Source organism: Paroedura picta, chromosome 4, assembly GCF_049243985.1.
Source record: "Paroedura picta isolate Pp20150507F chromosome 4, Ppicta_v3.0, whole genome shotgun sequence".
Classification (NCBI taxonomy): domain Eukaryota; kingdom Metazoa; phylum Chordata; class Lepidosauria; order Squamata; family Gekkonidae; genus Paroedura; species Paroedura picta.
The window spans coordinates 123,114,044-123,141,166 of record NC_135372.1 but is presented as its reverse complement, the minus strand read 5'-3'; the positions used below and the strand labels follow the sequence as shown (position 1 = coordinate 123,141,166).

The following is a 27,123-nucleotide window of genomic DNA, read 5'->3' as shown; positions in this document are numbered from 1 at the left end:
GACCAAATTTTTAATCAAGAACCCCCCCCCCCGGTCAATGGTGTCCCGCTTTACCAATGTTAAAATCTGGTCACCTTAACCCATCCCCAATCTAGCGCCCACTGTATTCCTGACTGCAATGGGCTTGGCCCCTCATTTTTAATAATAAAAAAGAGTTGGTTCTTATATGCCACTTTTTCTCTACCTAAAGAAGTCTCAAAGCGGCTTACAATCTCCTTTCCTTTCCTCTCCCCACAACAGACACCCTGTGAGGTGGGTGAGGCTGAGAGAGCCCTGATATCACTGCTCAGAGCAGATTTTCTCAGTGCAGTGCTGAACCCAAGGTCACCCAGCTGGCTGTATGTCAGGAAGCGAGGAATCAAACCCGGCTCACCAGATTAGAAACCACTGCTCCTAACCACTACACCAAGACTTGTTTGTGGTTCCCACAATGCTTGCCATCCGTGTTTCATTCAGCCTCCAAATAAATCCACATGGTATTAATCCCCAAATATGATTTTAATTCATGAGCGCACTAAGTTCCCGTTAAGTAAGTTCCCGTTAAGTACGTTTTTTAAAGATGTTGATCCATCAGATGGTTTAAGGAAGATTTATTTACACATTTTTTCCAGAAATGTACCGTATGTTCCAGAATAGTGTTGTGTATTGTGTAGGTTCCAGATAGTGATTTCCTTCAACAGATTTATGAGGATGGTGACCCAATGACAGGATGGTCCTTTTCATGAGATTGTCCTGGACCTCTGTGTTTAGCTGGAAATTATTCTGGAAAAATAAAGTGGAAAAAACACCATGAGATGTATACAAAACAGCAATGCCCCCCCCCCCTCCCGAGGAGCTTATGCTCCAGCACACAAAATCTGCTAAAGATCCTTGGCCCCAGAGTGGCGGAACTGGCCTCAATCAAAGTATGTTCCGCAGGGCCTGAAAGTCAGAGTTGTTTTGCCAGGCCTATAGTTGAGGCCTATAACTGGCCTCCCTAGGCACACATAGAATAACATCTAGATGCCACACAATTACATGGGCATAGCACTTTATACCCCTGCCCCCACATTGGAAAAAGGCAGGAGCTCCTGGGCTTTTAAATATAAAGTTGTTTTGCTCCAGTGAGTCCGACCAGAACCAAGGAGATGAAATTAATTGAAAAGAATTATCAGATAAACATCCGGAAGAAGATCCTGACAGTTGGAGCAGTTCCTCAGTGGAACAGGCTTTCTCGGGTGGTGGTGGGTTCTCCTTCTTTGGAAGATTTTAAGCAGAGGCTGGGTAGCCATCTGATGGCGAGGCTGATTTTATAGACTTAGGCAGATTGTGAGTGGGTGGGCAGGAAGGGATGTGCCAGTGCTTGACTCTTGTGGCCCTTTCTTGCAGGGAAATGCCAATTGCCACTTTGGCGCTGGGAGGCAAATTTCCTCTAGGCCAGACTGGCCAGGGATTCTGGTTTGGGGGAAGGCATCATCTGGACAGGGAATTAGGTTCACTGTGGATGGGCAGGTAGTTATAAATTTCCTTCATTCTTCAGGGGGTTGGACGAGATGATCTTGGAGATCCCCTCCAACTCTATGATTCTATGAAATACACCTTTTAGAATGTCTTAAAAGTCACTTAAACCAATATGAGAGCCAATGTTCTGTTGTAGTTAAGAGTGGCAGGCTCTAATCTGGAGAACTGGATTTGATTCCCCACTCCTCCACTTGGGCCACTCACAGTTCTCTTAGAACTGTAATTGCAGAGCAGTTCTATCTCAGCTCTCTCAGCCCCACCTGTCTCACAGGGTGTCTTTTGTGGGGACACTCAAGTGGGTAGCCATGTTGGTCTGAAGTAGCACATCAAAAACTGAGACCAACAGCACCTGTAAGACCAACATGTATTCAAGGCATGAGCTTTGTCTGAGGAAGAGTGCATGCACCCCGCAGGAGCTGTGGGGACTGAGAGCCACTTTGGTGTAGTGGTTAGGAGTGTGGACTTCTAATCTGGCATGCTGGGTTTGAATCTGCACTCCCCCACATGCAGCCAGGTGGGTGACCTTGGGCTCCCCCAGCACTGATAAAGCTGTTCTGACCAAGCAGTGATATCAGGGCTCTCTCAGCCTCACCCCCTCACAGGGGAGAGGAAAGGGAAGGTGACTGTAAGCCGCTTTGAGCTTCCTTCGGGTAGAGAAAAGCAGCATATAAGAACACTCTTCTTCTTCTTTGATTTGTGGGGGGGGGGGTGTGGGGAGAGGAAAGGAAAGGTGTTTGTAAACTGCATTGGGACTCCTTTAGGTAGTGAAAAGCAGCTCTTCTTCTCTTAAAAGCCCATTTAATTCCCTCTCATGGTATGTGATTGGTGCTAATGTGGTAGAGTATAATGCAGTGGTTCATTCATTCATAGAATCATAGAATCATAGAATCATAGAGTTGGAAGGGGCCACACAGGCCATCCAGTCCAACCCCCTGCTCAACGCAGGATTAGCCCTAAACATCCTAAAGCATCCTAAATTCTTGTTGTAACTTTACAGCAAGAGTCAGCATTAAGTCATTCCAGTGAAACCATTCTTGTTTTTGTTTTCCGTCATAGGGAATGGAGTTTCTTTGCAAGGAAAGTGCATACAAAGAACCATTTGCTGTGTGTTGGTTACCTTTATGGGGAGATACACATTGCCGTCCACAATACGAATAACAACACTTCTTGTCTCCTTTGCAATCAAAATCACTTGTACACTGATTGGGTCCTGGAGCGGCACATCTGACAGAATCCGGTGGGCAGACACCATATTTTTCTGCAATTCAAAAAGATCACAGCAGAACACTGATAGTTCCTCTCTGGAGAAAATCCATTATGATCCTCCAAGTATAGATCAAGGCAATCAGTGACCACAGAAATCACTACAGTTGAATGGATCATAATGAAGATTGTACATGCAAGAGTAAGATTCTGCATCATGCCATTTCAAGCCCTGAGTCATAAGATGCTTTCACAAAGATGTTTTGCTCCCTCATGGATTCCTGCCTGCAGTTCTGTTTTGGAGACAATCCATGGGATGCTGTGTTTTATGTGTCCTGTGTTTTCGGATTTGAATATGAATGGTTTGATTTCTAATTTTTTTTTAAAAAATCTTTTATTTTGCCTGATGACTAGAGGCTTGTAAGCGGCTGTGAAAAACTGTATTGGCTAGGAAGCATGTGAGAGAGGTTTATAATAAAATAAAGGCACGCAGGGCAAAGCTTAAAACTAATAAACTATTAACACGCATCCAACGCCAAAGCCTCGATAAACCTACAGGGCTTAGATTTAGAGGATTTCTTCTGCAAATCCATAAAGCAACAAATACGCTCAGCACGATTCCAGTCCTGTAGCGCCTTAGAAACCAGCAATATTTGGGGGGGGGGGATGAGCTTGTGGGAATCAAAGCTCCCTTTGTCAGATATTCTCAGTTACCTCTCACTGGTTCCACACAGCGTTTGGCGCAGCGATATTCACAGCATTTCCATCCTTTGCAAATCAAATCAGATTTACACTGATCAGGCTCTCGACGAATGCAGACGTAAGGGTCTTCTGGGCAAACCAGTTTGTATCCTGCAACCACAACGGATCAGAGCAGGGCATTAATTACTTTGATTTCTTTGACCACCCCTCCTGGCAAGCTGTCCTGGGGCAGCCAACAACATAATAGTTAGAACATAAGAAGAAGAAGAAGAGTTGGTTCTTATATGCCGCTTTTCCCTACCCGAAGGAGGCTCAAAGCGGCTTACAGTCGCCTTCCCATTCCTCTATAATAATAGAATACAATAACAGATTAGTTAAAAACAGTAACACACAATTAAAATACCCCTCTAAAGCATTTCTTCTTCCCAGAAACACAATCTACCATATTTTAACGAAGCTGGTTAATGTAGGTATAAAGCCATTAAGCACGTACTGTGATTCCTGTTATTTGGATGGTCAGTAGGCAGAAGAATGATGCATATCTCCAGTGACAGCCTATTCCAGGAGTGGCCAGACTGTGGCTCTCCAGATGTCCATGGAATACAATTCCCATGAGCCCCTGCCAACATTCAACCCTACTCACCCTCTATCTCCTCTTTCTCTTTCCCCGAAAGCTTCCATGACCCCTTGTCCTTTCCTGCTTCTTTTTCTCCCTTCTGTCCAGAAGTAAACGGATGAGACACTCCAAAATTTCCCCTTTCCCTCCTCCTGGCAATCCCCATATCCTCTTCCCTTTCCCTGCCTCATTCTTCCCTTGTCAGCCAATCACCAACTTACCTTTTATCTGACACCCATCCTATCTGTATCCCATCTTTCTCCACAGTGGGAACCAAAGCAGCTTACATTATTCTCCCCCTTTTTTTAGTCTCACAACCACCTTGTGGGGTAGCTTAGACTGAAAGTATGCGACTGGCCCTAAATCACCCAGTGAGCTTCAGCAGCAAAATAGGAATTCGAAGCTGTCTCCCAGATCCTACTGTGAAGCTCTAGCCATGACACTAGCTTGGTGTTCATAGGATGAGTGCTGTTGAATAGCAGCAAGCAGCCAGGCCTAACGGAGTCATGCAAGCTGGGGGAGTGTCTAGTCATCATGGGTTTTGTGGAGAATAAATCCTTCATTAAAAAAAAATTAGTTCCAGATTTTCTGGAACCCCAAGTCTGGAAAAAAATCTCCTTTCTCTCAGCGTGGGCCCAATGTGGAAATTTAGGTATCTGCAAATCTGCCCACACTTGAGAAATATGTATATAGATAGAAAACAGTAGAAGAATAGCAAGGAGGGCATAGAAGTTGCAGGCTGGCCAGGCAAATTCCTTGCTTTGTCCTGGGCCTTGCTTCATTCAGAAAAGAGATCCGTATCTGAACTATTATTTTATGGAAGGACATCTGAGGCAGGGAAATAACAAGTGAGATGTCAAGGAAAATAACAAATGGAACAATCAAATTTCTACAATTCTATCAACAGCCCAAATATCAATAATATGTGTTTTAACAGCTATGATTTTTTTTCAAAATGTATACATGTAGTAAGTGCTTACATTTTAAATTCAAAACCTTTTACTTCCTTAACATTATTCATAAATTAATGAAGACTAAACACGATATGAGTTGAGAACCTGGGGACATCAGAACTACCAGTCACATAAAAAACAACAAGAATAATTTTTAAAAAATCACCTGCTTTTATAAGATTTTATACAAATGAGATGGGCAGAAGTGTGCCTCAACAGAAAGACCACCTGGAGAAATGTCTTGAGCTGAACCCTGTTTCAAAAGGACTAGATATGGCTACTATCCAGCCTTGGATAAAAAGGAAGGCTCTTGGGGGGTGGGATGGGGTGGGGAGCTATACTTACCTGGCTTTTGGCCTTGTGTGGAGGGCAGCTTTGCCCACAAGACGAGCCCCAAGACTAGCAAGACATCAAGAGCCTTCATAGTTTCATCAGGCTGAGATTCATTTGCCAGAAAGAAGCATGAAGGAGATTTATAGTCTCCAAAAATGAGGTGTGGCTAGGGGAAGGAAGAAGAAAAGTGGCCTCACTAATCTCCATCCATCTGATTGGTCTTTTTCATTCTATAGCTTGGCACAACGGGAGAGTGTGTGCATCAGCCAGAACTGGAGCTTAAGATACAGTTGTTAACCTCCAGGTGGGGCCTGGAGATCTCTTAGAATTACAACTGATCTTTAGACCAGTCATTCTCCACCAGGGATCCTAGTAACCCTAGGGTTACTACAGTTGGGGTGTCAGGAGAACAGACTGTCTTTCTGTCTGGTCTGTAGGGATCTTGTTGAATTCAATGGAAAAAGAGTGGGAGGGAGATCTCTCAAAGTTACTAATGATCTCCAAATCATACAGATCATTTCCCCTGAGGAGAATTGCTGCTTTGTAAGGTTCCCTTTATGACAGCTGAGATGAATGCTTCCTTCTTTTGCTCAGGCCAAGTACCATATGCACAAAAATAAAACTGACTTCTTATTTAACAAGCTTTTATTTGATGATGCCATGCACATTGCCATGCACATTGTAAACATGTGACTTCCAGGATGTGGCAGGGAGGCATGGCCAGATGACAAGACTTCTGGGGTTACTTGAAGCCTGAAGAATATTTCAGGGGATACTCCATGGTCAAAAAGTTGAAAAAGGATGCCCTAGACTATGTCTTTCACTTCCACTGGAAAAAAGAGCTACTTTGGACTCTATGGCATTATATCCCTTTGACATCTCTTCTCTGTCCTCCTCAGACTCCCTAGTCTCCTGGAATTTTCCATCCTTGAGCTGGCAACCCTAGCTCAAGAAGTCACAGGTCACTTGACGCTTTTCTGAAACCTTTAGTGTTAACCAGACCAGAAAGGATCTATTTCCCTTGTTGCTTATTTTATGATACCTTTCCATTTGTGTGCATTTTTGAATGTTTCAATTATTCATTGCAGATGAAAGGCAGTCTTTGAGCATCGCTTTCAGTTGCCAAGGCATATTGTATATTTGTGCTATTGTTAAAGTGTGTACAACTGACGTTAGCTGAGAGACTATAATCCAAGAGTAAACATAGTTACATGAAAGTATTGTAAAGTTCCTCAAATGCTGCCTTTCCATACGTAGTGTGCTATCGTCATGCTAGCTCCACTTAGGCGGTGTTACTACATTAGTCTATTCCCATGTAAGAGCTGGAGGGAATTGTCTTGCTTCAGGAACAAGAGCTTTGCTGATTTGATGCTGGAGGCTTACTGACATATTTCTCCTGTCTACCTTTGCAGAAAGGTAATGGCCTCACAAACCTATGCTATTGAGTGTTCTCTTTTCTGATAACTTCCAGCCGTGCCCTTATCACCCTGTGGACAGCAACTATTCCCCAAAGCCTCTGGACCTTTGGTGGTCTTTAAGCAATGGCTGGACTTATCCTGGCTGGTTTAGGCTGATCCTGCATTGAGCAGGGGGTTGGGCTAGATGGCCTGTATGGCCCTTACCAACTATGACCTGGTTCACAGAGGATTAGGCTGGAATGAGATTGCCAAGCCTTCAGGTGGTAATTCCCAAAAGATTGCTGTATTTAGTAAAATGATGCAGGAGTAAATAGCATTTGTTAGTCTAAAATGTATTTCAGAATAGGCTTTTGTGAGTTAGAGCTCATGGTGGTATAACAGCCAGGTAGCAAGTGGGTAGATTCTAGCTCTGAATGTTCCTTTGCATTAAAAAGTCTCCAATCAAACAAACAAACAAACAAAAAACCCTTTAATTCAGCTAGGGGACTTTGCTTACCATGCTGTCTTTAAAAAATAATTTTGTGGAATTGACTAGGAGCAAAGCCCATTGCACCCAGGACACAAGCTTGGGCTGTGTCCTTCCTGGGTGCTCTCCCGCCTCCCCCTGCTCAGTCTTGAGATCCAGCAAGGTGAAGCGGTTAAAGAGTAGCAGACTCTAATCTCAAGGGCCAGGTCTGATCCCCAACTCCCCCTCCATGTGCAGGCAGCTTGGTCACCAACCTCCAGTTGGGGTCTGGAGATCTTCAGGAATAACAGCTGATCTCCATGCACCAGTTCCTCTGGAGGAAACAGCTGGAAGGAAGGAGGAAAGAAACAAAGAAGAAAGAAAGAAGGAGGAAGGTAAGAAGAAAAGAGAGAGAGAGAGAGAGAAAGGGAGAAAGGAAGGAGAGAAGGTGGGAAAAGAAGGAAGGAAGAGAAAGAGATAAAGAAAGGGGGAGGGAGGAGGGGAAGGGAGGGAGGGAGGGAGAAAAAATAAAGGAAGAAAGGGGGACAAAGGAAGGAAGGAAGGAAGGAAGGAAGGAAGGAAGGAAGGAAGGAAGGAAGGAAGGAAGGAAGGAAGGAAGGACCAGCTCTGGGATAGGAAACACCTGGCGATTTTGGGGATGCAGCTGGGAGTGAGCAGGATTTGAGGTTGGGGAGGGACCTCATAATGACATGGAGTCTGCCCTCCAAAGCAGCCATTTCCAGGGGATTCCCAGGTCCCATCTAGGGTTGCCATTCCCCAGTTGGGACCTGGGGATCCCCTGGTTCAGCATGTCTTGTTCCCAGTTCTGGGCATTAAGAAACTAAGGACCCCCCCCAAAAAAAAAACAGGTCTGCTTTTATATGACTCCTTCAATCGCTCGCTGCTGCTTTTTTCTCTGGGCTGAAGCTGCTGCTGGGGCATGGCAGCTTTCACACAGGAGAGATCCACAGCCAAGCCCCCCTTCCCTCCATTGACTGAGGACTCCTCCCCCTCCTTCTTTAAAATTAAGTCCTGGTAGGTGTGCATTTTAACACACACACTCACATGTTCCATCTTTGCTTTTCTAAAAAAAGCCACTCCAGCTTTCAGTTTACATGTTTTTAGACAAGGGAGAGTTCCTTCACATAGCATGATGTTATTCTTCTGTTCACTTAGCATGCACAAATATGTTATCTACTAGTATCAAAGCCCATTTTAAAAATGGGCTTTGGAAGGGGCGGCAGGCAGGAGGACATGAGAGGGTGGCCCCAGCTCCCTGTGGCCCACAAAGCCCTCCAGTGACAAGGATTTGTGGCCCGCAGGGAGGGTCCAAACTGCCCCCCCCCCCGTCTCCCTCCCAGCAGGAGTGTACCGGTGGGCCACAAAGCCCTGCCGCTGCCTCTCTCCTCGTGGGTGGAAATGGAGGCCGCAGCCACAAGGCTTCTAGCAGGTAAGGAGGGAGGGTGGGAGCTGGAGTGGGAGGGCCAATCAGGGTGGACCTGATTGGACAGGGCCCTGGACAGTCTCCTCCCAAGAGGCTGTTTCCCAAATATAAGGAGTGAAATAGTGTTAAGGATGACAACTTTAGTCTTTTGTCACAAGGGGGCAGAATGGAGCACAGATAGATCAGCTTCTGGCTCTTTGGCTGAGTTTCAACAGCATCCCTTCACAGTGGATGTCAACAAGTGGATAAAGTTGTGGGGAACTCTGCCCTCCCCCCCACCACACACATGCCTTCTTCCAGTGTAGGCCAGGAATCTTAAAGACAGTGGAGCGAAATGAAATCTGAAAGCAGAGTGAAAATATTGTGGCACTATCCAGTCAGCTCAAATCAGAAATTTGAGAGAAAATTCATTCAGATTAGTTATATTGCCAAGATTAATGATCAGGACTTCATGACTGCTGCATAAAGATAGTTTATTGCATTTTAAAAGTTCCAAGTTTAGAATGCAAAGAGAATTAAGATACCTGATTCTTCCTTTATAAAACTCCCATTTATGCAAGCTTGTTTCCTGTTCCAGAAAAGCTACAGGACTGAAAGCTAAGCTGTATTTTCGGCTTGCAGAATTAATAGTCTAAGTCTAAGAGGCTGCTGAATTTCCACAGTGATTTCAGAAGGAAAATAGCTTTTGGAGGTATAGAATTTTTGCTCCAGCACTGGAATAAGAAAAGAAAAAAAAAAGGACATGCATTTCAATAGAAATCCAATAAGATACAAATGGTTTGTTTGTTAACTTTTAAAATTTATTTTGCAGAAAGTGAATATGAAAAGATCCCACTAGAGTTTAGATTTTATACAGTATAGTTCATCAGCAAAGTGTGATTTTAGGTCGTGGGGATTTACTTGGAGGGTGAAGTGATGAGCATTTTGACTTTCCTCTCTTCAGATTAAGGCCAAGAAACAGCTACTGATTGCCCCTTCAGACTCTGTGGCCTTCCCCCTGGGGTCCAGGCTGGATCGGTTACTGCCGAGGATCCATTCAGATGACACCTTCAGCTGGAATTGTCTTCTGCCACCGGGGTTCATTGGCTGGTGGTTCCCATTTGCAAGGACATTCATGAGGGATAGCACAGGATAGAACTGCTTGTTCTTGGCATCCATCCGTGAAATAAGACTTTATACTAAACAAAAAAAAGGGGAAAGTATGATAAGTCATTTTACCATCACAAATAGTGACTTTGGTGTGGAAGATATCCCCATTCTGCAGTCTTTGAGTACCAGAGGGATTATAGCCAGCTTGGTGTAGTGGTTATGAGTGCGAGCCAGATTTGATTCCGTGCTACCCCAGCTGGGTGACCTTGGGCTCGCCATAGCATTGATAAAGCTGTTCTGACCATGTGGGAACATCAGGGCTCTCTCAACCTCCCCTCCCTCACAGGGTGTCTGTTGTGGAGAGAGGAAAGAGAAGGCGAATATAATCCACTTTGAGACTCCTTCGGGTAGAAAATAGCGGCATATAAGAACCAACCCTTCTTTCTCTTCTTCTTATAATGACCCTCCTCCCCTGCCTTGTAGACTTTATCTCATGACATCTAATTAGCTTTTTTGTGAAACTCTAAGATCTCCAAGAGCAGGGGTAGTCAAACTGCGGCCCTCCAGATGTCCATGGACTACAATTCCCAGGAGCCCCTGCCAGCAAATGCTGGCAGGGGGTCCTGGGAATTGTAGTCCATGGACATCTGGAGGATCGCAGTTTGACTACCCCTGTCCAAGAGCATCAACACAATAATCTAGTAGGTTGGATTTGATAGCCCTACATTTCCCAGATCCATATGGCACCCCACAAGCAAATGTTATTGAAGATTACATGTATTCCAATTCATGGGCAGACTCAACTGTTTGAGGAAGAAGGAAGAATTCTAGTGAAGAAAAATGCCTGCAATGACAGCATAGGATGAATCCGATTTGAGCCATGTCCGAATGAATGTTCTCCCCATGTTGAGGGAAGAGCACACTCTTTTCTGAATGTGAAGGAATCGGCCATTAATCTGTCTATTTTAATGTTACTAACATTTTGTTTATTGGCTTGTTTGTAACCTGCTTTTTGACCAAAACTCCCAAATCATTTCACAATATTTGGTGAAATAGAAGAAAGCAGAGTTCCTAAAAAAGAAAAGTCAACCTGAAATCCCCCCCCCAAAATGGAAACCATTAAAACCATTAAATAAACAGGCCAATGAGAAGAAATACGCATAGGGAGGGATAAAAGCCCCAGCGTGGAGGTAGGAAGAAGGCTGAAATACTGACGTTCAAATCAATCAAAAGGACCAAGAGCAAAATATAACATAATATAAACAATCAGCTATAATTCTCTGTTATTAAAATTATACTTTTAAAATCAAGTACTCTTAATTTTAGAGCCTCTTGTGGTGCAGGGTGGTAAGGCAGCCGACATGCTGTCTGAAGCTCTGACCACGAGGCTGGGATGTTAACAGATATTAGCTTATATCTAGATTTATGCAGTTTTTTAATGACTTTACAGTGTCCCCAATATACCCTTAGGATCCCTCTACCAAACAATCATTGACAACAGAGAAGGCACACCTGGTCTTCTTCAGGGCAGGTGCTCGGGAAGCGTCATTGGACTCTAAGCACATAGTTAGCAATGGGTCTATCCCTCACCCATTGCAATGTGACTCATATATCATTCCTAACTGAATTATGCATCAGGGTTGTGGCTGTGTGGGACTGGATCTGCAGCCATACTGAGCTTCAGTGTAATAGGCCTTCGCAGTGAATAATGATGAACTCCCCTGTATGAAGGGAAGGAGCGGGGCAGGAAAACATTAGGATATTCCTGCTCCATCCGGGATAAGCATCTTCTTCTGAAGAAACAACATCTACACTCCAGGGAAAAGATAGCCAAGCCCTTTGGCATCTTCATGTCTGATGTTACTTCTGGTGGCCCTTGTTCCCTCCCTTGAACGTCAAGAATCATCTTGTACATCTACAGATATCAAAGTTCTGTTTCCAGTTTTCTCTGCCATTGTTTCCCACTTCCTAAAGACAAGCTTTCTTGTGAAGATGGTGAGCCTCAAGGGCAAGGATTCTTATTTCCCCTCCCCTTTAAGAACACACACGTCTGTGTCAGGTGAGGTTTCTGTTGAGTCACACCTGACTGGTGGGTTTCCATCACTTTCCTCTGCAGAGCCTTCCTTAGTGGTCTGACAAGATCAGGCTAGAATGGGCTTCGAAGATGAAGGAAAAGAGCCTGGGTTCTGTACCCTGCTTTCTCCTACCTGCAGGAATCTCACAGAGGCTTACAATTGCCTTCCCTTCCTCTCCCGTCCTCTTCCCGTAACAGATGCCCTGTGAGGTTGGTGAGGCTGAGAGAGCTCTGAGAGAACTGTGACTGGCCCAAGGTTGGTCACCCAGCTGGCTGCATGTGGAGGAGCAGGGAATCAAATCCAGTTCTCCTGATTAGAGGCCACTGCTCTTAAACACTACACCAAGCTGGCTCCTACACGCACACATATACAAAGCAATATCATCTACAAAGAAGGTGAAACATTAAAATGAAAAAAGGAATAATCAGAATTAATCTCTTAGGCATTTCCGTCTGTCAAGATGACCACACGAGACTATGGTGATCTGCACCTGTGATGATCACAGTGCTTATGATGGCATACCCATCTCTTCCCTGGGTTCAAGTATCTTAGTGGTGATGACCAACATTTGCACATCACTCCAGACCCTCCCAACTGGATTGAGCAATGGCACACATAATACTTTGTGCTTGCGGCAAAAAGATGCAGATTTGTACTTCTTACAATCTGGAGAATTCCAGCCAACAATTTAGATGGCTGATTACCAAACTCATAATGACTCTCTTTATTAATATTCATCACAGAGGAGGGAGGGGAGGTTTTGATACTGCTAAGAGAGCTCATTCTTGATTCTTCTCATGCAAGCCATAACAAGTCCTCCTACTCTCTGCCATGATTGGCATTCCATAAGAAAACCGTCTGCTCCCCTTTTCCCTAGCCAGCGGCCTTTGGGTCTTCTTGAACACCCTGGGACAGAAGGAGCACCACTCCTGTCCTTGCAGGAAAAGCCCTGTGATCTCCCAGCTGTGACCACCACCAGCATCAAGGGCAACGGCTGGCCCTGCTTCAAGGTAATATAGCAGTCACTTGCGCTACAGTACCTGGATCAACGCAGTCTCTCCCACATATTGTTAGGCAGCACTTCCTTGGCCCGTAACAATCAAAGTCATAATCGCAATAGTTAGGGGGGTTGATCATCCTGCATCTTCCAGGAGGTACTGGACAACGTCCCGGTTTCTCTACAGCTGAGGAAAGAAGCGCAAAATGAAAGCTAAGTTGATAAATGTTGTGTTTTTAGTGCTGAGATAGGCTAGCCAACTCGTGAACTAGTAGCACTCCCTTATAGTAGCACTCCCTTATACCTTCTCTCCTGGTCTGCAAATACAGGTGGTAGACTTGGCCGAGTGAAGCATTCCCTCCAAACTGCTCCTACATGAAATCCATTAGGGCCTCATCTTTCCCAAGGGGCATTCCCAGCTAAGTCATGAATGAAACAATTGCCACTGATTGACTTCATTTATACTCTGTGAGGGCTCAAAGTGGCTTATACCATTCTGTTTCCTCCACTGTATCCACCCAACAACCCTATGAGGTCATGTAGGCTGAGCGGGTGGGGCTGGGCCCAGCTTCCATGGCAAAGTTAGGGATTTCAACCTGGGTCTCCTAAATCCTCTTCTAAAACCCTAACCTCTACACCAGCGGTAGTCAACCTGTGGTCCTCCAGATGTCCATGGACTACAATTCCCATGAGCCCCTGCCAGCAAATGCAAATGCTGGCAGGGGCTCATGGGAATTGTAGTCCATGGACATCTGGAGGACCACAGGATGACTACCTCTGCTCTACACCACACTGATTTGGACATGTCTAGGCACTGGGCACACCATGTGGTTGACACAAGGTGATGCGTACTTGTTGCTAACAGGTATATAGCTGGGTACTGGAAAATGCAAGCTGCTTTGCCACTGTGCAAGCAGTCTCATTGGGAGATGTGCCTCTGTGTGCTCTGGTGAAAAACAAGGTCTGCATCATCCATGCTTAATCCAAAGAATCCATAACGGATTTCCGAATTGTGCTAAGTCTGTTTGTGAACTTTTCTAGTTCTTAGAAACTACAGTCGACATGGCTAGGGATGCCAACTGTCAGGTATATGACATATCCCCATTTCAACTGTTAGCTCTGGATTTAGGCTAATTTTCTTAAATAAATGAGGTGGATTTGAGCCCAATAGCACCTGTGAGATCAAGAGTTAAAGCTTGCCTTGGCATATGAGCTTTCAAGAACCAATGATCTCTTCATCCATTACAAGGGAGCTTTGACTCTTGAAAGCTCCTCCTCTCCAAAATCTTGGTGTTCTATGGAATCCTGCTGTTCTATGGAAGATCAACGCAGCTACCTTCCGAAACTACATTAAATAGACTAGACATTTTGAACCAGGAGGTTAATTTTTTGTTGACCCCATTTCTTGACCAGCTTAGCTCTATCTCCTGATTTGCCAAAACCTACAAGAAGTCACCTCCTGCCCCACCCAAATCTAGAAGAAGAAGAAGAAGAGTTGGTTCTTATATGCCACTTTTCTCTACCTGAAGGAGGCTCAAAGTGGCTTACAGTCACCTTCCCTTTCCTCTCCCCACAACAGACACCCTGTGGGGTGGGTAAGGCTGAGAGAGCCCTGATATCACTGCTCGGTCAGAACAGTTTGATCAGTGCTGTGGTGAGCCCAAGGTCACCCAGCTGGCTGCATGTGGGGGAGTGCAGAATCGAACCCGGCACGCCAGATTAGAAGTCCACACTCCTAACCACTACACCAAACTAGGCTCATCCTTGGAATTATGTAAACATGTCCATATCTACCCACCAGAGTCTCACCAGGCTCCATTCACACCTGAAGTTATTCTCCATGACTTCCTTTCACATCTATCATTTCCCACCCCACCTCACCAGAATACTGCAGTGATATAAGAAGCGGGACACCCAGCGGGAGTACCGCGGGAGTACCCAGCTTGCTTGCTGGGGGGTAAGCGGTAATGACTGGGGAAGGCACTGGCAAACCACCCCGTATTGAGTCTGCCATGAAAACGCTAGAGGGCGTCACCCCAAGGGTCAGACATGACTTGGTGCTTGCACAGGGGATACCTTTAACTTTACCTTTAAGAAGCGGGACAGGAAAACTGCCATTTTTAAAGCCTCCTGATGGCATGGAGAGGGAGAATAGTGGGTTATGAGAGAAGTCAAATGAAGGAGATTTGTGTGGCAGGTTTAAAACACATCCCTTCCCCACCGACCCCCCAAAAGCATACAGATCTGCTTTGACAGCGATCTTTCAGGAAAGGCCACAGCAAAGCAGGTTTGGGAAAGAACAGAACAAAGCAGAGAAAAACATAAAGAAAGATGATATTGTATGTGTGATCCTCTGGAAAACAATGATCTGCTTTGGAAGCCAAATCAAATTATAACAGCTGTCCACGTGAAGACGAAGACGAGTTGGTTCTTATATGCTGCTTTTCTCTACCTGAACAAATCACCTTTCTCCACAGTGGGAACCAAAGCAGCTTACGTTATTCTCCCCTCTTTTTTAGTCTCGCAAGCACCTTGTGAGGTAGTAGAAGACGAAGAGTTGGTTCTTATATGCCGCTTTTCCATACCCGAAGGAGGCTCAAAGCGGCTTACAGTCGCCTTCCCTTTCCTCTCCCCACAACAGACACCCTGTGGGGTGGGTGAGGCTGAGAGAGCCCTGATATCACTGCTCAGTCAGAACAGCTTTATCAGTGCAGAGGTGAGCCCAAGGTCACTTAGCTGGCTGCATGTGGAAACCCAGCTCACCAGATTAAAACTATGTACTCCTAACCGCTACACCGCGCAAGAAGAGTTGGTTTTTATACCCTGCTTTTCACTACCTGAAGGCTTACAAACGCCTTCCCCTTCCTCTCCCCACAACAGACACCCTGTGGCTGAGAGAGCCCTGACAGAACTGCTCTGTGAGAACAGCTTTAACAGGACTGTGACTAGCCCAAGGTCATCCAGCTGGCTGCTTGTGGAGGAGCGGGGAATCAAACCAGGCTCTCCAGATTAGAAGCCGCCACTCTTAACCTCCACACCCAGCTGGCTCTCTTTGGTAGATCCCAAATCATGCACCCTTTTAAAAATCATTGCATTAAGTGACATACTAATGAGAAAAGAAATCTCAGTTTTTAGCGAAGGTCCCGAAAGACCCCGCATTTGCTTTGGGAACTTACCATATGGGATGCTTATGCCAGACGCAGGCTGCATCTCTGCCCAGAGGACCAGGAAGCCCACCATGAGGATGGCACTTGGAGTCTTCATTCTGCTGGCGGGAACACGATCTAAATGTAGTTCAAGTCTGAACAGTGCTGGTATTTAACCTGCTGTATTGGAAGGGCTGGGTAAGGAGGCAATAATTAATTGACTCCTCACATCCTCATGCTTGACAGGTACCGCTCGCTAATTGAGGCGTTCAGCCAGTGTGTGCGTGTGTGTGTGTGTTTTTTTTTTTTCATGTCTCTTCTTGTGACATGGATACTAAAATAAATTGGATGATTATTTTCATAACAGAACACTTAACACTTCCCTGTGCTTGTGTGCCTGAAGTCTCCCCCTCAGTCTCTTATTGTGAAGAGAGGAAAGTTCACGAGCCATTCTGAAGAGCAAGAGGTGATAACTGGATTGTATCTCTTAAGCCTCCACCCGAAGCACTTAGTCTCATATCACAAGGCCCATCTGACATGAAGCTACTGTGGGGGTTTTCCAATTGCTGATTAGATTTTTTTTTGAGCAGTTAAGTTACGTAAGTTGCCGTGTGCCATTTTGGTAGTCAGGCAGAAGGAATCTTTCTTCAATAAAAAGTTGTTTTACGTTGAATCTTGGTGAGCAGGGCTGTGGCTCCATGTAAGAGCCTCTGCTTTGTATGCAGAAGGTCCCAGGCTCAATCCCCAGCATCTCCAGTTAAAGGGATCATGCCCTTGGGGATGTTAAAGGCTTTGTCCTGAGATCCTACAGGATGACTGCTAATCATAGTAGACCTGGTGTCCTCAGTGTGGTGCCTGTGGATTCCCTGTCACCTACCAACACTTGTCCTGTTCCCCCAACAAGTCTTTTTAGAAAGTGGGAGGGGCCAAGTGGAGCTGCCACCCAGCAGGGTTTCTCATTGGCCACTGGAGAGTTGATTGGCTGGCAGATTTTTTTAAAGTTGCATCAGCAGCAGTTGCCACCACAGTACAAGGATTTTCATGGGCTGCCGAAAGATGAGCTGTATGTATACAAGAAAATAACCTTAAGCAATATGCTTATTTGAACCGGTGTCCTGTTAAACTGAGCCTGAAATATTCCAACTATAACTATTAGAGTTATTTCACTCCCTGACACTTTATGGTTGGCTTCCCCCTCTTCTAGCAGCCATTTGGACTTGGTTTACCTTATGCAGCAGCCATTTTGTGGATGCACCACCCCCCTGTGTCAGAATTGTAAAGCTGTCTTAGTAGACCATACATTGAACATGAATCAGCAGTGTGACTCGGTGGCTAAAAAGTGGGATTTTGGGCTGTATCAAATGGAGTATCGCGTCCAGATCACGGGAGGTGATGGTACCACTTTATTCTGCTCCAGTTCAGCCTCACTTGTGTTCAGTTTTGGGCACCCCAGTTGAAGAGGGATGTTGACAAACGGGAACGCATCTAGAGGAGGGCAACAAAGATGGTGAGGGGTTTGGAGACCAAGACGTATGAAGAAAGGTTGGGGGAGCTTGGTCTGTTTAGCCTGGAGAGGAGACCATCTTCAAGTATTTAAAAGGGTGCCATATGGAGGATGGAGCAGAATTGTTCTCTCTTGTCCTGGAGGGACAGACCAGATAAAAGGGATGACATTAATTTAAAAACATCAGGAAGAAGTTCCTGACAGTCTGGGTGGTTTCCCAGTGGAACAGGCTTCGTCGGGAGGTGGTGGGTTCTCCATGTTTGGAAATTTTCTAGCAGAGGCTGGATAGCCATCTGACAGAGAGGCTGATTCTGTGAAGGCTTAAGGGGGTGGCAGGTTACAGTGGATGAGTGATTGGGATGCGAGTGTCCTGCATAGTGCAGGGGGTTGAACTTGATGACCAAGGAGGTCCCTTCCAACTCTAATATTCTATGATTCTATCATCTGTTCACTGCCACCTACGTGCTGCCGGTCTCCTTTCCAAATTGTGTGGCTCTCAGGACTTTAGCTGCTTGTGTAGCTCTCATTGCTTTTTTCCTAAGATGCAGCCTCTGGCCCAGGGCCCAGCTGCAACTGCAGTCCTTCTCTTTTACTATGTCCTTAGGCTCCTGGTTCCTACACCTCTGCTGTCCACATGGGTGCTGGTCCCTCTGTGGCAGTAAAAAGTGGGGTACAACTGGTGGCAGCTTCTTCTTCTCAGTGTAAACCACTTCATAGGAGATGGTACATCACAAATTCAGAACTGTAATTCTGGATATTATCCTTAAGGGCTTGGCATGCATGCTAACTTGCATCGGGGCGCAATGAAACCCAAATAGGTACTTCTCATGACGCGAGATTTCAAAGCGCTGGGAGGTGCTTTGTGGAGAAGGAGGGAGATGTGGTACGTGGTCTTTTCCCTACATGCTATTTTTCCTTTGCTGCCCCCATTCCATCGCCAAGCTGCTTTCCCTGCTGTGAATTTCCAAATGCAAGCCACATCTGGAAACTGGCATGGTGGGAGCATCTAAAGAATGAGGGAACAGCAGGGGAAAGCTTCAGGGGTAACGGGGGTCAACATGTAGAATGCCTGTCACATACCTCTAGAATGTATGCGTTGTTTTCCAGGAAAGCAATTAAGATCAGTGCTCCGTATTCCTGCGTGACATTAATCATTGCATAAGGATTTAAACACAACACACGCCCATCCATAGGAACAAGGCAGGGAGAGCTGCTTAGATAATCTGAGCAAGGCTTTTTCATCAGGTGTCAACAACAGCAAGGTGACACACAGTACAAAAGGCAAAGCCAATAAACTTGTCTTAGGTAGCTTCCACATGAAGGTTTGCTCTGTGTTGCCCATCAAAATGCTGGGTTTTGGTAGGAGAGCTTTCCCAAGACATCGTCATGCGGTCATTCAGGCTTCCCCTGACGTTGCTGCATTTCCCCCCTCACAAACAAGGATTTTCCCTATGTGGAAATAACCTGAGTCAGCCCATCGATTCATGTAACCTCATAGTTTCTCCTCTGATTTTGGCAACTCCAACGTCTTGGGCATGTGTCTCTCTCTCAGTCTAGCTAGCTGATGTTTGTAACTGGAAGTTAAGCAGGAGGCCACAAATGTATACCAGGGATGAGACACAGAACCAGGCAATGCCAAACCACCTTTGAACATCTCTTGTCTTGAAAGGACGTAGATAAAATTGAAAGGGTACAGAGGAGAGCGACGAAGATGATCTGGGGCCAAGGGACCAAGCCCTATGAAGATAGGTTGAGGGACTTGGGAATGTTCAGCCTGGAGAAAAGGAGGTTGAGAGGGGACATGATAGCCCTCTTTAAGTATTTGAAAGGTTGTCACTTGGAGGAGGGCAGGATGCTGTTTCTGCTGGCTGCAGAAGAGAGGACACGCAGTAATGGGTTTAAACTTCAAGTACAACGATATAGGCTAGATATCAGGAAAAAGTTTTTCACAGTCAGAGTAGTTCAGCAGTGGAATAGGCTGCCTAAGGAGGTGGTGAGCTCCCCCTCACTGGCAGTCTTCAAGCAAAGGTTGGATACACACTTTTCTTGGATGCTTTAGGATGCTTTGGGCTGATCCTGCGTTGAGCAGGGGGTTGGACTAGATGGCCTGTATGGCCCCTTCCAACTCTAGGATTCTATGATTCTATGAACCCAATGGGGTCACCATATGTCAGCCATGACTTCACAGCCCCCTTCCCAAAAATGGTCAGTGTTGTCTACTTTGACTGGCTCTCCAGGTTAGCATGCAGAGGTCTTTCACATCAACTACTGCCTCATATTTTAAGCTGTAGATGTAGGAGACCGAACCTGCATAGAAAAATAGACATTCTGCTACTGAGCCACATCCCTTCCCAAAAGATTGGTCAAAGATACATCCACTAAAGAAACAAGGATTCAACCTGTTCTGAAAAGGGGTTACATTCAGAAGTGGTTTAAGGATTTGGGGGGCCCTAGCACAGTACAACTGCAGCCGGAACAACCAGACTGGGAGTTGAGGGGTCCCCCACAGTAGAAAGAGGTGCCATTCTGTGTGTGGAGAGGGGAGGAGAGAGGCTACAGGCCTGATCCATGGGGGGGGGAGGCACTGTGTGGAGCCCCTGGAAGCGCAGGGCCCATAGCACGTGTTGTTGTTGTTAGGTGCGAAGTCGTGTCTGACCCATCACGACCCCATGGACAATGATCCTCCAGGCCTTCCTGTCCTCTACCATTCCCTGGAGTCCATTTAAGTTTGCACCGACTGCTTCAGTGACTCCATCCAGCCACCTCATTCTCTGTCGTCCCCTTCTTCTTTTGCCCTCAATTGCTCCCAGCATTAGGCTCTTCTCCAGGGAGTCCTTCCTTCTCATGAGGTGGCCAAAGTATTTGAGTTTCATCTTCAGGATCTGGCCTTCTAAGGAGCAGTCAGGGCTGATCTCCTCTAGGACTGACTGGTTTGTTTGCCTTGCAGTCCAAGGGACTCGCAAGAGTCTTCTCCAGCACCAGAGTTCAGAAGCCTCAATTCTTTGACGCTCGGCCTTCCTTATGGTCCAACTTTCGCAGCCATACATTGCAACTGGGAAGACCATAGCCTTGACTAGACACACTTTTGTTGGCAGGGTGATGTCTCTGTTTTTTAGGATGCTGTCTAGATTTACCATAGCTCCCTAGGACAAGGGTCTTTTAATTTCTTTGCTGCAGTCCCCATTTGAGGTGATCTTGGAACCCAGGAAAATAAAATCTGTCACTACCTCCATTTCTTCCCCATCTATTTGCCAGGAAGAACGTGTTACATGTGCTAAAGAGCAGGATCGCAGTTTGAAACTGTTGCTAGGGAGGCTGAGGGGAAGGGAATGAGTACCATTGTGCCCTGCCTTTCCCAGCTAACAGGTTGCGAAGTGGGGGTAGCAGCTTTTCCCCAACTTCCCACAGCGTTGGGGGACCAGCTTTTGCAAATGTGCAGTGACCAAGAGCAAGCAGTAAGGAGATCAAGTAAATGATGCTTCCTAAGACCCAGGGACAGAGGGGGCAAACCGAATGATCTGGGTATTCTAATGACCCTGCAGCAGAACTCATTTCCCTTAGTGCAGGGGTGCAAAAGTAGAGGCAAGAAATGAAATCTATCAACTAGGGCCCATTATTATGCACACATTGGGTAATGCACTTTCAGTGTGCTTTTGCAGCTTGGTTTTCCTGTGTGGAACAGGACAATCTACTTCCAAAATGCATTGACAGTGCATTATCCAACGTGTGCATCATGGGCCTAGAACTCCTGTGCAGCTGCAAAACTATTGGTGTCAAGCAACAAACCTGAGAGAAGGGGTGGGCCAAGATCCACGTAGGCTTGGCGTGTCAGTAAGACACAAGCCTTGAAGAACTGTGGTTGCCCAGTGAACACGCTTGATGCCGAATCCCTAATTGGGACACTGAGAAACCTCTCTTCCTCCTACCGTTCATCATTTCCTGTTTGTCTTTCCAAAGCACCGAAGGTGTTTTTACCTGCCTGCATGGCTATGCATACCATGCATGCAAGCAGTAGAAAAGTAATTATCTTCTAATTGCCAGTGTCCTCAGAACAAAACCACATCCATCTTTCAGCTTTATCCAAACCAGCATCGACCAGAAGTCTTGATATTTAATTGGACTGACCTTTCTCCTATTTCTCCTTTATAGTTGAACTATAAGCAGCAGCTAATAATATTTCCAAATCTCTACCTCATTTCTGGTTTTAGCTTTCACCTTTTTGAAGCCTGTGGGCCACATCTAACCACAGTATGTAATGTGGGGCCACACTTAAATTTGTTCCCTGCATCTTATTATACTGTGTCTGTCTAATTTTCTACCTTCTCTCTCACCTACATTCTTCTTCAATTTTCTTTTCCAGGGTTTCCTGGAAGAAAGGGGCAAAGGTGCAAAATTCCAGTTTGGCCTTGGGATGGGGTTTGCTTTGGGGTGTTTTCATTGGGATTGGGTGGCACGAGAGGGAACAAAGGGGAACTTTGTTTGCTGGCTAGAGGCTGTGAGGCTGAAAGGCAATTTCTTCTTCCCCTTAAAAAGTGTCATAAAGAAAGACAAAGCGAAAGGCTGTGCTGCTTCTTGTGACTCACCTGAAATTAGGGTCTGGACCCTCCCTTTGGAAACTAGACTTGTGACCCTGCAAAGATCTGCAGGTGCAGTTCAAGGGGAAAAAAACAACAGAAGACACAATAATCACAGATAGCCAAGCTCTTTTGAGAATACTTTAAATCATGCTTTATGGAAAGGACTCCCATCCTTTCCCAGATATACGGCTCTTTCCATCTTCAGAAATGTGACAAAGGATCCTTTTCTAGTCGCATGTAGAGAGCCGTAGCAAATTTAATCTGAAAACATACAAAACATGGTGGGAAATGACTTCCTAGAAATTGTTATTGCTTTGAAAAAAAATATCTTTAAAAAGAGCAGAAATGCGGAGCAACTCTTTATTATGGTGATTTTTTTAATGAGCAAGGCCACTTTGTCTTAGATCTACTCCTGTGTAAGTTTACTTTGGGATACATCACTGGGGAAATGGAGAGGGCTCAGATGTATTTCAGACCATTTAAGCATCTGTGTTTGGAACATCAGAAGACGCCGTACGCAAATCACTCCAGATCATTCTATCACAGACATCAAGAAGTCGTCCGCTACAGCTGGACTTGGGCACGCCCAGTCTTTGGAGGCTGATAATTTGTCCCCATAACAGATGAGATATGATTATTCTGTCGTGACATAGTTGAACAAATGGTGCCTGGTCTGACACTTTAGCAGCTGCCTATTCTGTTCCCCTTTCCCCTTCCACTACAGGTCACCCTAACCTGAAAAAATGCATTTCTTATTAGGATGACCAGTGTGATGGGAAACCTCCTGCCCTTCACTGGCTGGTGACGTAACTGTTTGCCAGTCCAAATGGTTTTAATATCTTACTGATTGGAAATTGTACTGAGGATTTTAACTGTATTGTACATTAACTGATGTCAACCACCCTAATAAATATCATAAATAAGAAATGTGACCATTTGCCAAGTTCTACTGCCTCTTGTGCTGCAGAGTGGTAAAGCAGCCATCTGAAAGCTCTGCCCATGAGGCTGGGAGTTCGATCCCAGCAGCCGGCTCAAGGTTGACTCAGCCTTCCATCCTTCCGAAGTCGGTAAAATGAGTACCCAGCTTGCTGGGGGGGGGGGAACGGTAATGGCTGGGGAAGGCACTGGCAAACCACCCCGTATTGAGCCTGCCATGAAAACGCTAGAGGGCGTCACCCCAAGGGTCAGACATGACTCGGTGCTTGCACAAGGGATACCTTTACCTTACTGCCTCACACCTTTGTGTGGGGGAAATTGCTGCACTGGGTCCACACAGCGAAATGCACACTGATAATAACAGCACTTCTTAGCTCCTGGGCAGTTCTCGTCAGTCCCACACCGAGGAAGGTAGGTTGTTTTACATCTGAAAGGATCCGGTGGGCAGAACCCAGTTTTTTCTGCAATCCAAAACACCATAGAATAGCATCATGAATAAACAGCTATTGAATAATTCTAATCCAACACGGTGAAATGTGTTCCTTCTGGGAGTAAGCTTTCCCATTCCCCTGGATTCAAACTTTGCTCTGTTGCTTCAGACCAACACGGCTACCCACCTGACTCCACTGAAATAATATGTTAAAACCACAGGGGGGAAAGGAAGAAGGATCAAAGCAAAATCGTTTTTTTCTGCAGTGGCCATTATGAAAAAGGAAATGATTTGCATTTGTCCTCCTAGCTATAGACAACCGCAGGAAAAAAGTTTGGATTTCTCTTCCTATTCACTATTGAGGAAGATTGAGATAACATTTCCTGTGTTACTACTTTTCAAAAATTAACTAACTTTCACCCATTTGGGAAACTCTTCCAGGACTGTCAAGAAAACCTGGCCTAAGGAAAGGGGGCAGAAGGAAGCAGAAAATGAAGCATGAAGAAAGAATTGCAGGTTTAGTTTGCAGGGAGAAGAAGTGAAGCAAAACAGCAAGAATGAGAAATGACAAATCTTCATGGTTTCTGAGCATGCTTTCTGGACACCTCTTCATATCACTAATCAAGGGATGCCGTCACTTGCAGAACATTTTATGGGATGTGTTAGCATTTCTATTTGGGATAATACAAATGCTAACACATTGAGATGTTAACACAAATGCAAGGCTGGTTTTCTTTTGCTCCAGGTATGCCATTTAAAAGAGAGTGTGTGCCTTAAATTGGCATATAAGTGACATGCAGGGAATTGCAATTTTGCGTTGTTCATCTAGCCTGTGCCTTGGGGGTGTAAAACATAATTTCCTTTTGGAAGACATTCAGAGACTGAAATCCCTTTGATTGCACTGACACCCTGCCAGGGAATTGTCACAACTGTCATTAGTTAATTATATCTATAATAATTCATAATTATAGAAGCTAAACAGGATCTGCCTTGTTTATTTCTGGGTGGGGCTGGCTGATATCATTGAACGGCGGGGGCTACTAGGAACAAACTCTCAGGAAGAGTGAAAAATGAACCTGACACAAATCGGTGCTCACTTTGAGTGGCCAAAATCCAGGTGACACCTGGAGACCTACCGCTATTGAAATTGATCTCCGGATGATCAACGTCAGTTCCCCCCTCCCGGAGGGATGGCCACTTTAAAGGGTATGGCATTATACTCTGCTGAGGTTGATCCCCTTGACAAACTCTGCTCTTCCCAGGCCCAACCCAGAGCTGGCAACCAGATGGTGATTAGGGATGCCTGCTGCCAGGTGAGGCCTGGGGATCCCCTGGAATTACAGCTCATTTCCAGACTACAGAGATCAGTTGGTCTGTAGAAGATGGCCACTTTAGAGCAGGAATGGCCAAACCGTGGCTCTTCAGATGTCCATGAGCTACAATTGCCATGAGTCCCTTCCATGTCCATGGACTCATGGTCCATGTTGGCAGGGACTCGTGGGAATTGTAGTTCATGGACTTCTGGGGAGCCAGTTTGGTCACCCTTGCTTTAGAGGATGGACTCCATGGCATCGTATTCCACTGTCCTCCCCAGGTCTCCAAGAGTTTCCCAACCTGGAGCTGGCAACCTTAGTCTCTCATCCTCGACCAGAGTCCTGGGGGGATCCGGCAACCCTGCTGGTGATTAGGAGGTTCAAGAATGCCAGTTCACAGCATCTGTGTCCAATTCAGCAGTCAGAAGCTCCAAGACCAGCACTAAACTCCTCAGGACTTGGATGCTAAGTGGCGTCAGCCATGAGTAGTACTTGGATGGGAGAGCACCAAGGAAGACTAGAGCACCTGTGCAGAGGGAAGCAAGGGCAAACCAACTCGGCTCATTTTTTGCCTTGGCTGTGTCTTGACGGCATCAAATTATTATTGTTATTTTTCATTCAACTGTAAGCGCAAAATCTGCAACACAGATGAATCTACTCTATTTTTATCGCATTTATATTTTACATAATGATCCTCACTGTTTTCATACTTTTTTGTAAGTATTCTTTCTTTCTACTATAGTTATCTCCCCACATTAGTTCAGTCACATTAGCCTTTCCCCTTAAGTTATGCTTCTGGAGTTAGTACCTCACATATCAGGAGAGCATCCCTCTAAAAACGGGAGATGGCCACTTTCTGTGAATAGGGCATGTGACACACATTTTTTTTCAAACACCCAAAACAGGTGAGAATGGCCAGAATTGAACTAAAGTAAAGGTAAAGGTATCCCCTGTGCAAGCACCAGGTCATGTCTGACTCTTGGGGTGACGCCCTCAAGTGTTTTCTTGGCAGATTCAATACGGGGTGATTTGCCAGTGCCTTCCCCAGTCATTACTGTTTACCCCCCAGCAAGCTGGGTACTCATTTTACCGACCTCGGAAAGATGGAAGGCTGAGTCAACCTTGAGCCGGCTGCTGGGATTGAACTCCCAGCCTCATGGGCAGAGCTTTCATACTGCATGTCTGCTGCCTTACCACTCTGCGCCACGCTCTATTGAACTAAATGAGCACTTGAATAGATGAGGGTAGAGCTGAGTTGAGAAAGTATCCTTTCCCCAACCTCGGGTCTAACAGTTCCATTCCTGTTGTCACAAATGTTATGCAATTGCATTGCAGAGAAGACCACAAGTTCTTGCAAGAGCACCAAGAACATGTGGGTGCTGAGCTGAGTTTTGCAATGTTCCACTAAATGGCTTAGGTGAGCCACACCCTAATTAATTAAGGATGATTCCACAAGTCTATGATCCTCCATGTACCTCTTGTTCTGAATGCTGTAAACACAGCATTAACACAGCAGCTACCTGGTATGCTTTTTTAAAATCTTGTAATTGCTAGGTTACTATGGCACAACATTCGAGCGATCTGTTTGCCACGATCTGCTATGTCTTCTAAAATATGGGGGTGGGAAGAGCAACCACCAGTGCTGACGTAAGGAAAACAGTGCCACTGCGGATGGGACCTTTTCAAAAAGATCATATACAATCAAGTTTGGGAAATATCTTGGTAAAGCAGTAAATGGACTGGAAAGTGAACATTTATGGGATAATATTGTGTCAATACATGAGCCTCTTGTGGCACAGAGTGGTAAGGCAGCCGTCTGAAAGCTTTGCCCATGAGGCTGGGAGTTCAATCCCAGCAGCCGGCTCAAGGTTGACTCAGCCTTCCATGCTTCCGAGGTCGGTAAAATGAGTACCCAGCATGCTGGGGGGTAAACGGTAATGACTGGGGAAGGCACTGGCAAACCACCCCGTATTGAGTCTGCCATGAAAACGCTAGAGGGCGTCACCCCAAGGGTCAGACATGACTCGGTGCTTGCACAGGGGATACCTTTACCTTTACCTTTTTATTGTGTCAATGCTCCAAACCGAACCATTCCAGTTTCAATGGTGAAATGGCTCCAAAACCTTAATCTGGAACCAATGTAAGAATTACCGTTAGGTTTCCTGTAATCCTTTTTACAGAACTAGAATTGTTCAGTGGACAAAGACCATTGCATGAATTAACCACATGGAGAAAAAAGCCCCAGGAAATAAATGACTTCCCCATCCTCTATCCTCTGCATTCTTATTTCAGGCAAGAACTGCTCTGAGATCTTACCTCCATTACAAGTTGTAGAGGGCAGTTCTATCCAAAGAGCCAGAAGCCCCACAAGGAGAAAGGTAGACAGAGTCTTCATGGTGCTGAACCAGTTGGAAGTGTTCAGAACTGAATTCGGCTGCTGTT

At 45.6% G+C, this 27,123-nt stretch overlaps 1 protein-coding gene across 1 annotated transcript; it reads right to left on the bottom strand.

The window, feature by feature from the left end:
• Positions 1–575: 575 nt before the first annotated feature.
• Positions 576–27,123, bottom strand: WFDC5 (WAP four-disulfide core domain 5). The gene is made up of 7 exons (XM_077336231.1): positions 26,998–27,123; positions 23,231–23,399; positions 21,761–21,791; positions 5,320–5,410; positions 3,418–3,555; positions 2,618–2,758; positions 576–762 (listed from the first exon to the last, which is right to left on the bottom strand). Exons 1-7 carry the CDS (start codon positions 27,074–27,076, stop codon positions 758–760), a joined length of 654 nt encoding a protein of 217 aa, XP_077192346.1. The 5' UTR covers positions 27,077–27,123; the 3' UTR covers positions 576–757.

Coding starts and splice junctions, on each gene's coding strand:
- WFDC5 (XM_077336231.1), bottom strand. CDS start 27,076: ATGAAGACTCTGTCTACCTTTCTCCTTGTGGGGCTTCTGGCTCTTTGG. Junction 21,792..23,230: donor CCACACAAAGGTGTGAGGCA/GTAAGGTAAAGG, acceptor CCTTTCTTCCAG/GAAACCCTGGAAAAGAAAAT. Junction 2,759..3,417: donor CTGTGTGGAACCAGTGAGAG/GTAACTGAGAAT, acceptor TTTGAATTGCAG/AAAAATATGGTGTCTGCCCA.